Source organism: Acinonyx jubatus, chromosome B4 (genome assembly GCF_027475565.1).
Source record: "Acinonyx jubatus isolate Ajub_Pintada_27869175 chromosome B4, VMU_Ajub_asm_v1.0, whole genome shotgun sequence".
Taxonomy (NCBI): Eukaryota; Metazoa; Chordata; class Mammalia; order Carnivora; family Felidae; genus Acinonyx; species Acinonyx jubatus.
The window spans coordinates 50698870-50711381 of NC_069387.1; the positions used below are offsets into that span (position 1 = coordinate 50698870).

Sequence of the window (12512 nt, forward strand, 5' to 3'; positions counted from 1 at the left end):
CTTCACTTATGCTAGAAAATCATCTCTTAATCATTTCTTCTTATTATCAAAGGCTGTTTACTCTGCAAACTTTTTAACCACCTTCATGATATGAGAAGTCAATGATTTAAAGTCTAATGAATCCTGTGTGTGCTATTTATACTCCTAGTCAAGAAGCTCTTGGTATTCTAACTGTATATCAGTATATACATTTATGGCATACGAAATAGTGTTTCAGTTCAAAAGAAATCTCTCTTGGTTGAGTTTGAAATTTGGTTTGAAATTTCAATAAACATTCATTGAGTCTCTCTTCTCTAGACTTTAAGTCTAAGACATTGCACGTGGATGATAAATTGAAAGATTATTATCAGGAACAGCATTCCAAGCAACTTCTAACTTGATGGCTGAAGCTTCTGTAATCATTTAAAGGAAAGTTCTTATTTTCTCTGATCTTCTCTCAGATGTTCTTAGTACTAATAAAACAATTGAAACCATCCTAAGTCTGGCTAGAAATTTATTTGAGGAAAGAAATGACATATACCATATTTGAAGGCCTTTAATGGAATTCAAGGAGAAATCCAGTCTATAATTTTGTTTTTAACAGGCTGGCGATGATCTCCGTCAGGATATGCTTGTTCTGCAGATTATTCAAGTGATGGACAATATTTGGCTGCAGGAGGGCTTGGATATGCAAATGATCATTTATAGATGTCTATCCACAGGGAAAGGTCAAGGTCAGTATAGATTAGAAAGTGATTTGACTTACATTATTTATCTCAAACATTCACTGGTAGCATGACACCAAACTTTCACAGCCTTCATTTTACACTATAAATTTTAAAATCAAAAGAACTATATACAAAGTCATTCTTCTTTCTTAAAAAGAATTATTTTCAAAATAGTTTACATGGAATGTAATGTCTTTGATGATAGTAATTAAGATTTTCACATTCCAGATGTTAACTGTGGTATCTTTTCCTGTATCTTTTGTGTGTTTTTTTTCTCTTAAAGATAATAATAGAAAAACCTACTTGTTCAAAAAAATTCAATTGCTGCCTATTAACGCAAAATTCACAAAGTCGCAAATGCTTAAAGGAGTTCTGAACATTCTAAATACCTTATATATCTGCATTTAATTTCTAAAAGATGTTTGAGTAAATCATAATATCAATAGTCAAAGATGACCAAATATGCAAACTTTGAACATTCCAATATATTATTATAGAAATGTAATATAAAATATAGAAATATAATTACATTTATACACATTTTCAATGAAAATAATGTCAATGGTCCACCCAAATTATTAGCAAAACATCACAGGTAAAAGTTGTACTTAATTACAATAGTGCTAAATTGAAGAAATAATTCCTAAGATACCTTATAATCTTTTTTAAAATGTGGTCATCACCACTTAGAATTTCATTAAATTAATTGGTAGAAATTATAGCAGATACATTTACATAAACAAAGGGATAAAAAAAAATCATAGAACCAGAGACAGAACCTAGAACCACGTAGTTTGTTTCTTTTGGTCTGTTGTGGGTTTTTGTATTGTTTTGTTTTGTTTTATTAAGAAAGAGCTACAATTTAAACCTAACAGAAAACTATCACTGTCTGATTCCCCCAGTTCCTGAGGTTCCACCACTAGGCTCAGTACCCCAGACAACCATGACTTGAGACTTTAGAAACTAAGTACGGAAGCACCTCCACTTTAGTTTAACTTGCAACCTGATCCTTCAGGATAACTCTGTTACAAGTTACACTACCCAATTATTTTGATTCTGATAATAGGGCTTTTGCTTTCAGGACAAGTGTCTACCCCTTTACCCTTTCTAAAGCTCTATTTCCTAAGAGTCTTTATCATCGCTGCTCTGAGATTGTTATTCCTTGAGTTTTACTCTCCCTTTTTTTACATGGGTAACTGAACTTTTTCAAATTCTAATGTATTGAAAGAGTAAGAATAAAGCTAGATGAACCAAGCTGAACTTTTTGATGTCATAAGGATCACCTTTTCTTCAGAAATTGAATACATCACTGACTTCAGTGGAATTCTTTTTTTTTTTTTTTTAAGATTTGTTTAAGTTTATTTATTTAGAGAGAGAGAGAGTGCACGTGTGCAAGCAAGGGAGGGGCAGAGAGAGAGGCAGGGAGAGAGAATCTCAAGCAGGCTCTGCGGAGTCAGCAGGAAGCCTGACACTGAGACTCAAACTGTGAGATCTAACTGTGAGATCATGACCTGGGCTGAAACCAAGAGTTGGGCACTTAACTGACTGAGCCACCCAGATGCCCCCTCTGTGGAATTCTTCAATTCCATCTACTCATTTCTTTGTTTATAACTATAGAATATAACAGAGGCTAAATCTTTTAAAGTTAATAAAAAGGCTCATTAAATATGAATGTAGACTTGTCCACAGTTGCAGATGTTGTAAAACAAACAAGCTATTATTCTCTCGTGTCTATCAACAATCTTCTATAGTTGTAAGATTTGAGAGGGCATTATACTGGCAAAATACTTCTTCAAGAAAAATAGAGATCTTTAAGGCAAATGTCATTTTTAGGAGCTCAGGTTCCATTTTTATTATGCTTCCAAGGCTTATTGAATATCTATTATTTTGAAAAAATATCACAGAGTAAGGTAAAGTATACTAAAATGAGCTAAACAGAGTTGCTGCCCTTAAGAAGAGTATATTCCAGGCCACAAGTTTGCATGACTTTATCAACATGATTGTTGATTATAATTCACATGACTATTTTGTACATGATGTCCAGGAGATTTAAGAGAGCCTATCAAGACAAAAAATTCTTTAGGATTTATTTTATTTATTTAGTTATTTATCTTTTTAAAAAATATATTGTCAAACTGGCTTCCAAACAACACCCAGTGCTCATCCCAACAAGTGCCCTCCTCAATGCCCATCACCCACTTTCCCCTCCCTCCCACCCCCCATCAACTCTCAGTTTATTCTCAGTTTTTAAGAGTCTCTTATGGTTTGCCTCCCTGCCTCTCTGTTTGTAACTTTTTTTCCCTTCCCTTCCCATCCCCCATGGTCTTCTGTTAAGTTTCTCAAGATCCACATATGAATGAAAACATATGGTGTCTGTCTTTCTCTGACTGACTTATTTCACTTAGCATAATACCCTCTAGTTCCATCCATGTTGGTGCAAATGGCAGAAAAATATGGAAGCTTCATGAATTTGTGTGTCATCCTTGCGCAGGGGTCATGCTGATCTTCTCTGTATTGTTCCAATTTTACTACATGTGCTGCTGAAGGGAGCACAGGATTTATTTTATTGTTGGCTCTCCAAATTTGATGGGCGTAAAAGTTACTTAGGGGAAATGGAGGAGTAGAGATAACTAGACCCAACCAGGTACTAAATCACATTCTCTACGTAGGCATTGAAGAGAGGAGGGAGTTCTCAAGACTTTGTGACTGTAAAAAGCTGCTCTATTATTTTTTATGCACCCCAGTTTGAGAGCCACTGCCTTATATGACACCACCTTGAAAAGTTCTGTCCCCAAGAAACTTACTATTTAAAATGTAACCCAGGGAATCCGCAGCATTAGCATCACCTGGGAACTTGTCAGAAATGCAGAATCTCAGACCTCACTCCTACCCTAAAGAATTAGAGCCTACCTTTTAACAAGACCCCCAAATGATATATAGATAGATAGATAGATAGATAGATAGATATAGATATAGATATATATAGATATATAGATAGATAGATAGATATAGATAGATATAGATATATAGATATATAGATATATATAGATATATAGATATAGATATAGATATAGATATAGATATACACTAAAATTGGAGAATCTCTGCATTCAAGGGCTATAAGAATAGAACTATACATATTACTCAATGTGCACAGATTTGATAGTATTTAAAAGGTGTATGATACATACTATCTTAAAATGTATAAAATGTAATTTATGGTTTTAATTAATAGACAAAATTTGGCCACCATGATTGTTAAAAATTAGGTGCAAGGTTTTCAGGGTAGTCAGCAATGTAAGTCTTATGATAAATGGCTTGGGATTTAGCAAAGATTAATTCCCTAAAGACAAATGTGGTCTGGAAAGTAACTGACATTGCTACAGCACAGTATGTAAATGGTGTAATAATCTAAGTCTTTATTTTGGACATGGTCAAATGTGAGGCAATGAAGCACTAAGGAACCAGATAGAAGGTGATTTCCCTTTAGGTGTATTAAGTGGAGGAACTGGAAATTTGAGGAAGGAAATGTTTAGTATTAGAAAGAGGAATCACCTCTTTCTAAAATTATTACATTAATACAAAATGTAAAGCCTTACATTTTCTATCTTACTTAATACACATGAGAAAACCTGCATGAGAGCCAAATACTATTGGGGAGAAAGGAGAAGTACTATGATATTAAGGATAAGCCCAAGATTTACTTCTAGAGTATTCAGTTATGTCCTTCCTTCCTCCCTCCTTCCCCCCTCCTTTCCTCCCTCCATTCTTTCCTTCCTCTCCCTATCTCTCTTTCTCCCCTTCCTTCCTTCCTTCCTTCCTTCCTTCCTTCCTTCTTTCCTTCAGATATGCTTAATAGCTTATTTCTGCAGCATTCAATATTCCATTCCCACTCCCCATGTTTAAGTTTCTTTCTGATCCAGCAATGTAGATGTCTAAGAGTCACAACTGGACTATTAAATATTAAGAGAGATTAAGGCTGCAACCAGCTACTGCTGGCCAACTCCAGCACAGAGAAGTGTTTCATTTACCAACACTGTGATTTGATTAATTGTTGTTTAATCTGAATGTTTGAAGATAGATTATAAAATAGTTTCAGAAATTCAAACATCTCTCTTTTCAGTTTCATTTGTGTCCTTGGTCTCTTTGGACATTTGAGTTTTCAACTCCTGCAATTTTCAAGATTGTGGAAATCAAAAATACTAGACTTTAATTTCTTTCAGTGGTTTTATTTATAGAACAGTATATTACAGCGTGTTTTGTGGACATTAGTCTGGACAGTTTTATTAAATACTGGGTCTAAATTGCTATTCTGTACAGAATAAAAATCAGAAGATTTGAAAATATTTACATTTTAATAACCTTACGAACACAATGAAAAAAGCCTTAATGGATACATGGCCAGTGGGGCAAAGGTCCTAATGAAGTTCAATCAATATATGCTCCCCTTTAAAAAATTATTAGCATAGTTTGTCTTTAATGTTGGCTGAGAAGAAAGGAGCAGATGGCTCTCCACATGTTTACTGCAATTATTCTGTTCACTCCTAGAAATGGGACATTTAACTATGAAGCTTTCATTAACCTGAACCTTGATTTTTATAATATATTTGAAATATTTGTTATGGATATTGTATTTGGTTCTCTTCTATCATAAATACGCTTGTTATACAAGTTTGAATGTCCTCTCTTCAACTGTAAATGAATGCACAAGTCATACAGTAATTAACTGACTACCTTATTGACTGAGAGTTCTGTGAGACTGTCTAGATTGGCTCTCTACTGTAGTTCAAAAAAAAAAAAATAGTGAAGCTTCTTCTGATAGTTCCAAACACAATAAGTGCTCCCCAGGACTTCAGAAAAATTAGAAGGAAGTCTTCATCCAGATAAGTCTTCTTCAGAAAAGAAGGTTTACAAAGAAAAGGATAACTGAAGTAGTGCTGAGAAGGATTGTTGCCACATAGGTCAAGATGTGTTTCCTAAGTATTCCTCATCTTGTGAAGAAGAAATTATTTATATCATCTCTTTTTTATCAACCAGGATTGGTGCAGATGGTGCCCGATGCCATCACCCTAGCAAAGATCCATCGCCATTCTGGACTGATAGGACCATTGAAAGAAAACACAATCAAAAAATGGTTCAGTCAGCACAACCATCTAAAGGCAGATTATGAAAAGGTTTGTCCTGCTGTAGCTAATTTTAAATAATGTACTTAAAGAAGAATATGCTCTGGATCATTAACTATTGTGTTTCATGAAAAAGTAAATTAAGGACACCTTGAGTTCTAATCCATTCAGTCATCAGCTTAGTAATAATGATCCAGTTTAAATGGCATATTAACTAGATAAAATTTCTGTATTTGGTTTTGTTTCTTACAGCCATCTCTCTTGAGATGTTGCTCCTTGAAACTACTTCTTTCAAGGTATCTCTGCCTATCTGTATACAGTCTCCAGTTTCTATAAATCCCTCTCCTTCCTTTGCAATGCATTTCTTCTGCCTACTTTTTCATGCCTTATTCTTCCAATGCTTGTAAAATGCATAAATATCTCAGAACTTTACAAAATGTACTGTTATATTTGACTGAAAACATTTTTTCCCACTTCCCTTCACACTGGCATCTGGCCTGTAGTGTATAGTTGTGCAGGTTCTGCCACCTACCAGGGCTCCCAGCTAAGGAAGGAGCTGCTTAAATCCAGGCTTTATTCCACTTGCCAAAGCATGAACTGGTCCAGCTGGGTCTACCTGGAGGGAGGAACATCTTTATGCTAGTTCACACAAAGATACAATAAGGGCTAGCACTGAGTTTTCTCAGAACTGTCCTGAGCACTGAAATTTCTTCATTCTAGGCAACTCCTCGGTCCTGAACAAACTGGAATGATTGGTCACCCTAGTTAACACAGGCCATGATAGAGAGACCCAAGAGTTCATCAATTTCAGATTTCTATGAGATTGAAGTGGAGCAAAATATGGGGTTTTGGAGGTCAAATAACAAAGATGAGATAGCATTACCTGGAAATCTATTTTGTAATCATTCACAAAATTAGAACTTGAGTTTTGCACAAATCCCTGGGGTTATATCGTTTGAGGTGTTTACGCATATATTTGCTCTTCACAGCTACACATAAGGGCATCTTTTATTATCTTCACTTTGTAAGTGAAACATATATAATGAGACAAATTAAGTGACTTGTTCAGGCACTTGGGATATCTGGAACTAAGACAGGTAATCCAGTGACATAGATTTCCACTCCAGCATGTCAGCCACCCCGTTCCAGGAGACCCATTACCATGGCCCAACCAATCACTCACAGCTCCACCATGGTTACAGTCCTGGTTGCATCACTGATGAAAATAATGTGTACTCAGGAGACCATTTGAAAACAAAGAGTAATTTTGGCAAGAAACCTCTGTTTATTAAAGAAACAGAAGCCACAATTGACTTAGTGATAACCTGCTTCCACCCACACAGACATTCACTGATGTATACTGTACCAAGACACTTTTGGACATTAGCTGGATGACATATTTGTAAGGATAAACATAAGATATTACCTATATCTCAATACGTTTTTTTCTGTGTTACAAATTCAAATATTCAAAATTGACATTTTAAGTTTCTCTGGGGATAGGAAATATTGAGCCATATTTTTCCTTCTTCTTTTACCTTGAAAAAAAATCATTCAATATTGTATATTTGGGACATCAAAAAAACACACCAAGAATCCTCTTCAATAAGCTATGAAAATTAGATCCAACTGAATGAAAGAGATATTTTGCCCAATTTAAATGAAAACATTTATTAGCCACAGAAGAAATTGCTTCATGTTCTTCTATAGCATATCAAGAACCAGTCATTTAATCATAATCTTCTCTCAACTGAGACGTAGAAGTGGGTCTCGATTATGTAATTTTGCTTTTTATACTACTTTTTACCATTATCTCTGACGCTAATGCATTTGCTTATTTTATCTGTGTGTTATCTTTGTGTTATTTCTTTTCAACCAATTAGGCCTTGAGGAACTTTTTCTATTCCTGTGCCGGCTGGTGTGTGGTAACGTTCATCCTGGGAGTCTGTGACCGACATAACGACAATATCATGCTGACAAAGTCAGGCCACATGTTTCATATTGACTTTGGAAAATTCCTAGGTCATGCACAGACATTTGGAGGGATAAAAAGGTCAGTGTGCAAATAATGTCTATTACAGTAATTAAGCAATGTCCCAGAGTGATATAGGACATGTAATGGCATAGAAACCCGGCAGATGGCTTGCTCCCCCGGCTCTCAAATCCCCCCAGATAACATAAACATGTTTATATATCTAATATGATTGAAGGAAATATTTTCTTCAATATATTTTTAATGGAACAAATTAGGTTTCCTCAAATTGTTAGTGGACTTCTCCCATGAGAAACTAATCCTGCTCCAGTCTGAATTGTCTGAAATATTCTTGTTTTCTTATAAACCTTGAATGGACAATGAGGCATGAATTCGTGGTCTCAATACATCCAGTATATTGCTCATAGCAATCACCATCCCTGGTCTACATATCACAAAACTAGCACATTTCCTACACTGAAATAATCTTAAGTCACTTCAAAAATACCCAGTGAGCAACAACTGATCAAGGCTCTGAGGATGTAACAGCAAACAAGGAAGACACAAACCTGATAATCTTTCTAGGAGGAATGATACGCATTAAACAAGTTAGCATGTAAAGAAATAATATGAGTAAATGAAGAATTTAATTTCTTAATAAGAAACTGAAGCAAAGAAATTATATAGAGAGTGACTGGAGCAGGGATGCCATTTTAAAGAGGCCTCTAGAAAGAGATGAGAGACCACTGTGTAATTAATTATCTACCTTGTGGAAATCCATGAGAATAGATTTCTAAGAAAAGAGAACAACAGAAGTAACAGTCATGAGCATGAAAATAAGCCTAGTATGATCCAGTGATAAGAAGGCCTGGGACCTGGAAGGCCTGGGACCTGGAAGGGGGCAGGCAGTAAGATGTAAAGGTGAAGAGCTTGAGGAGGCCAGACCAAGTAGGGCACTGAGGACATGGTATGAAGGTTGGTTTTTATTTTGGGTTTGGGGCAAGCCATTGACGGATTTTAGTGGATTTCAAAACGTGTTCTTCTCTCCTGTGAAGTAGTAAGAACAGTTAGGAGTCTACTACAATGATTAGGGCAAGGCCTTAATGGAAAAGAAGTGGTAAAAACTGAGATTCAGAATATAATTTGGGGTCAGAGCCATAAGACCTGCTAATTGATTGGACACTGGCAGTGACTAATGGCTGGGGGAGGGGCTTAGCAAGTAGAAATAGAAAAGAAAACATTCTATTTTGCCTGGATAATGCCTGGATCTTTAATCTTAACAAATAATTATATCATTTACTGAAACCAAAGAGACTGGTGGATGAATAGTTTTTGTTTTATTTTATTTGAACTGGGACAAGGAAACCCAAAGTTTAAGACTAAGGTCCCTTGCTTTAAAAAGATAAAATAACTTAAAGTAGAAATGGGACCAAATCATTCTGAAGAGTAACCACTCACTTTTAGCTAAAGTATCTACTCAGTCGAAGGAATAATAATGTCTTCTATAATATAACATGATGAACTCTCACTAGATGGCAGTTATCTGGTATTAAAATGCCAATATAAACTACATAATATGGTATCTCCTATTTTGTAGAAGCATACAAATGGAATCATTTCACATGTTGTTATTTTCAATGCATTGCCTTCTATTATGACTACCTCAAGAAAATTCACCACATCTGCATTCATTCCTTAAAAATCTACTGAGGATAATCTGTGTGCCAAGCACTGTGATAAATCTTGAGGATACAAAGGTGGATAGTACACATTTACCACCTCAATGGGGTTTGCTCTTTCTTAGAATACTAGAAGACAAAACATAAATAATCATTATAAAATTTGATAAGGGCAGAAATAGATGTACGGACTATCAGAACAGCATAGAAACAAGATACCTAGTTTATGAAAGACAAAAGCTAATTAATGTACATAAGCATGAACATAATTTACCCATATAATACTTTTTCCCTACAATCCATTCTTTCCTAGAAATTTAAAGATTAGCTTTCAATTCTGACATCTTTATTTATTTATTTTGCTGTATTGTCCACTGGATATTTGGGCTAACGCTTACTCATTTATTTAACCAGCAATAGTGTTGACCATGTGGGTGGTTAAAAAAGGAATAAAAATATTTCAGTTTCACAGAAAAAATTGAATAAGTCATAAAAAATAACAAGTTACTAAACAATACAGTAAGTCCTATAATGGAGATATGTACCAGGCTCTATAAAAAAGGTGGAGCTCAATTTGTTTGTTTATTAATATTACAAGAGCTACTGCTGCTTCTGATTTGGCAATTTTTTTGACATATGATATTATATTAGTTTCAGGTGTACAACATATGATTCAGCAATTCTATATATTACAAAATGCTCACCACAAGTGTAGTCACCATCTGTCACCACACAGTTATTACATTATTAACTATATTCCCTATGCTGTACATTTCATCCCTGTGCCTTATTTATTTTATAACTGGAAGTTTGTACCTATTAATCCCTTTCATCTATTTTTTCCTACTCCCTACTTTCCTCCCTTCTGGCAACTACCAGTTCTGGGTATTTATGAATGTGTTTCTGGATTTTTTATTCATTTATTTGTTTTGTTTGTTTTTCAGATTCCACATATAAGTGAAATCATATGGTATTTGTTTTTCTCTGTCTGATTTATTTCACTAAGCATAATACCCTCTGGATCCATTCATGTTGTCACGAATGACAAGATTTGATTCTTTTTTATGGCTGAGAAATATTCTATTGTGTGTATATGCCACATCTTTATCCATTCATCTATTAATGGACATAAACATAGAGAAACATATATATTTTCAAACTAATATTTTCATCTTCTTAATGTAAGTACCCAGCTGTGGAATTACTAGATTGCATGGTGTTTTGTTTTTAATTTTTTGCTTTCCATAGTGGCTGCACCTATTTATATTCTGACCAACAGTCCCCAAGAGTTTCGTTTTCTCCACATCCTTACCAACATTTGTTATTTCTTGTGTTTTTGATACTAGCCATTCTAACAGGTGTAAGGTGGTATCTCACTGTGGTTTTGATTTGAATTTCCCTGGTGATTCATGATGTTCAGCATCTTTACATATATCTCATCTATTGGCTGTCTTTACATCTTCTTTGGAAAAATGTCTATTCAGGTCCTCTCTTTGGCAATTTTACCTCTTTTAGGTAACATCTGAGGTACATGAAAATGTGTCCAGCACAGTACATAACCTCACTCATAGTAGGTTCTCAATATTGTTTATCAGTTAATAAAGCATTCATCTGGAAGCCCTCAATCATTCAATAATCATTGATTGGATGAATGAAATGAAGCTGGCAGTGTCTTCCCTTGAGATGACTCACTATTGTTCACCAGCTAAGGAGGCCAACTGAAGTATTATGATCCATTTGGATTATTATTTGCAAGATTTTATCTCCACCAGTGGCTATGTAAGGCTAATTAGCAATGTCTCCTTGGATTTCTGTCTTGAAACTGATACTTCTGCTCTGAGTTTAACAGGTAAACTGAACTATTCCTACTCATTTTTATTCGCTATATCTTTTGAATTACATTCTATTAGTTTCCTTCCCAGTGTCTTTTGGCTGTTTCTGAAGTTCATTTGAGTGTTGTTTCATAAGATGGCCAACTTCTTCTAACTTGGGACCATTGGCTGTTCTTATTGGTTGCTAGGTTGACAATAGACTTCTTATAAATTGAACCTCTGTATTCTCCTAGGACACATGAATGTTCTTATTTATACTACATTTATTATATTATAGACCTGATCTTTAAAGAGACTAGCTTCACCTAGATCCTTCTAAACACATACTAGCCATATTAATAACCCACCCATAATGTACAAAGCCACGTATGTAAATAATGCCCTAGGACTATCCTAGTCTCTCACAGTCTAGCAAGGCCATAATGCTCTAGTAATAACCCAGGATCATACTCCTTAACATAAAATGCTGCACCCACTGGGACTAGAAAGTACCGTATCTCAGATACATGTGTTTCTATTATTGTCTACTCCTTAACACTTTGGAAGATGAAAATATTTGTATAACTTTCTAGGTTTACAAAAGATTACTAACACATAGAGACTAATTTCACTTAATAATACATTTGCCTAAACCATTGCTCAACTGCACATAAGAAGTACAGTTTCCAGTTGTGGGTGGTTTATAGGTTGGCAAAAGAAATCACATACACACATAAAACCACCTCTCTAAGTTGTAGATAGACCCTTTAGCCAAGGATACAGAATTTAATAATAGAAGTTAGCAGGCCAACAGAGCAGAACCAGATGTAGTATATCTTTCCCTTGATCTTTAGTTTCCTTAAGAGCAATGAGGCAATGTTTTTTTTTACAAGCAGGATCTTGAAAAAGAAGCTGATTTCTTGCTGGGCCATTGCCCTTTTATATTCATGCTTACATCACCATTCCAAAACATCTCCCACTAACCATCTATATAATCCTATTTAGACAATGCCTACAGACATTGGCTCTCTTGATTCTTGGATTATATTGAGTCAGCCCAGCAACACTCACATTTGGAGTCCTTGCCCAGATGTCTCTAAACCATTCCTCTGAATTCAGTTTCCCAGAAATATGGAAAGCCCATGCTTTGACCAAATTAGAGGCTCCTGTAGACTTTCTAACTTTGAAGAAAGAAAAAAGAACTCACATCTCAGTTATAA

General features: G+C 35.1%; 1 protein-coding gene and 1 non-coding gene across 6 annotated transcripts in view; one reads left to right on the forward strand and one right to left on the reverse strand.

Moving 5' to 3' along the window:
• Nucleotides 1–12512, forward strand: part of PIK3C2G (phosphatidylinositol-4-phosphate 3-kinase catalytic subunit type 2 gamma) — a 331821-nt gene that overhangs the window by 205304 nt on the left and 114005 nt on the right. For all 5 annotated transcript variants that reach the window (XM_053225894.1, XM_015074667.3, XM_027035648.2 and 2 more), the window contains 3 exons: nt 584–713; nt 5745–5881; nt 7714–7883. In XM_053225894.1, coding sequence (XP_053081869.1) covers nt 584–713; nt 5745–5881; nt 7714–7883 — 437 coding nt within the window. The remainder of the gene's footprint in view (nt 1–583; nt 714–5744; nt 5882–7713; nt 7884–12512) is intronic.
• On the reverse strand, nt 3154–3260 carry LOC113593108 (U6 spliceosomal RNA). The gene has a single exon (XR_003413168.1). It is a non-coding gene; the product is annotated as a U6 spliceosomal RNA (small nuclear RNA).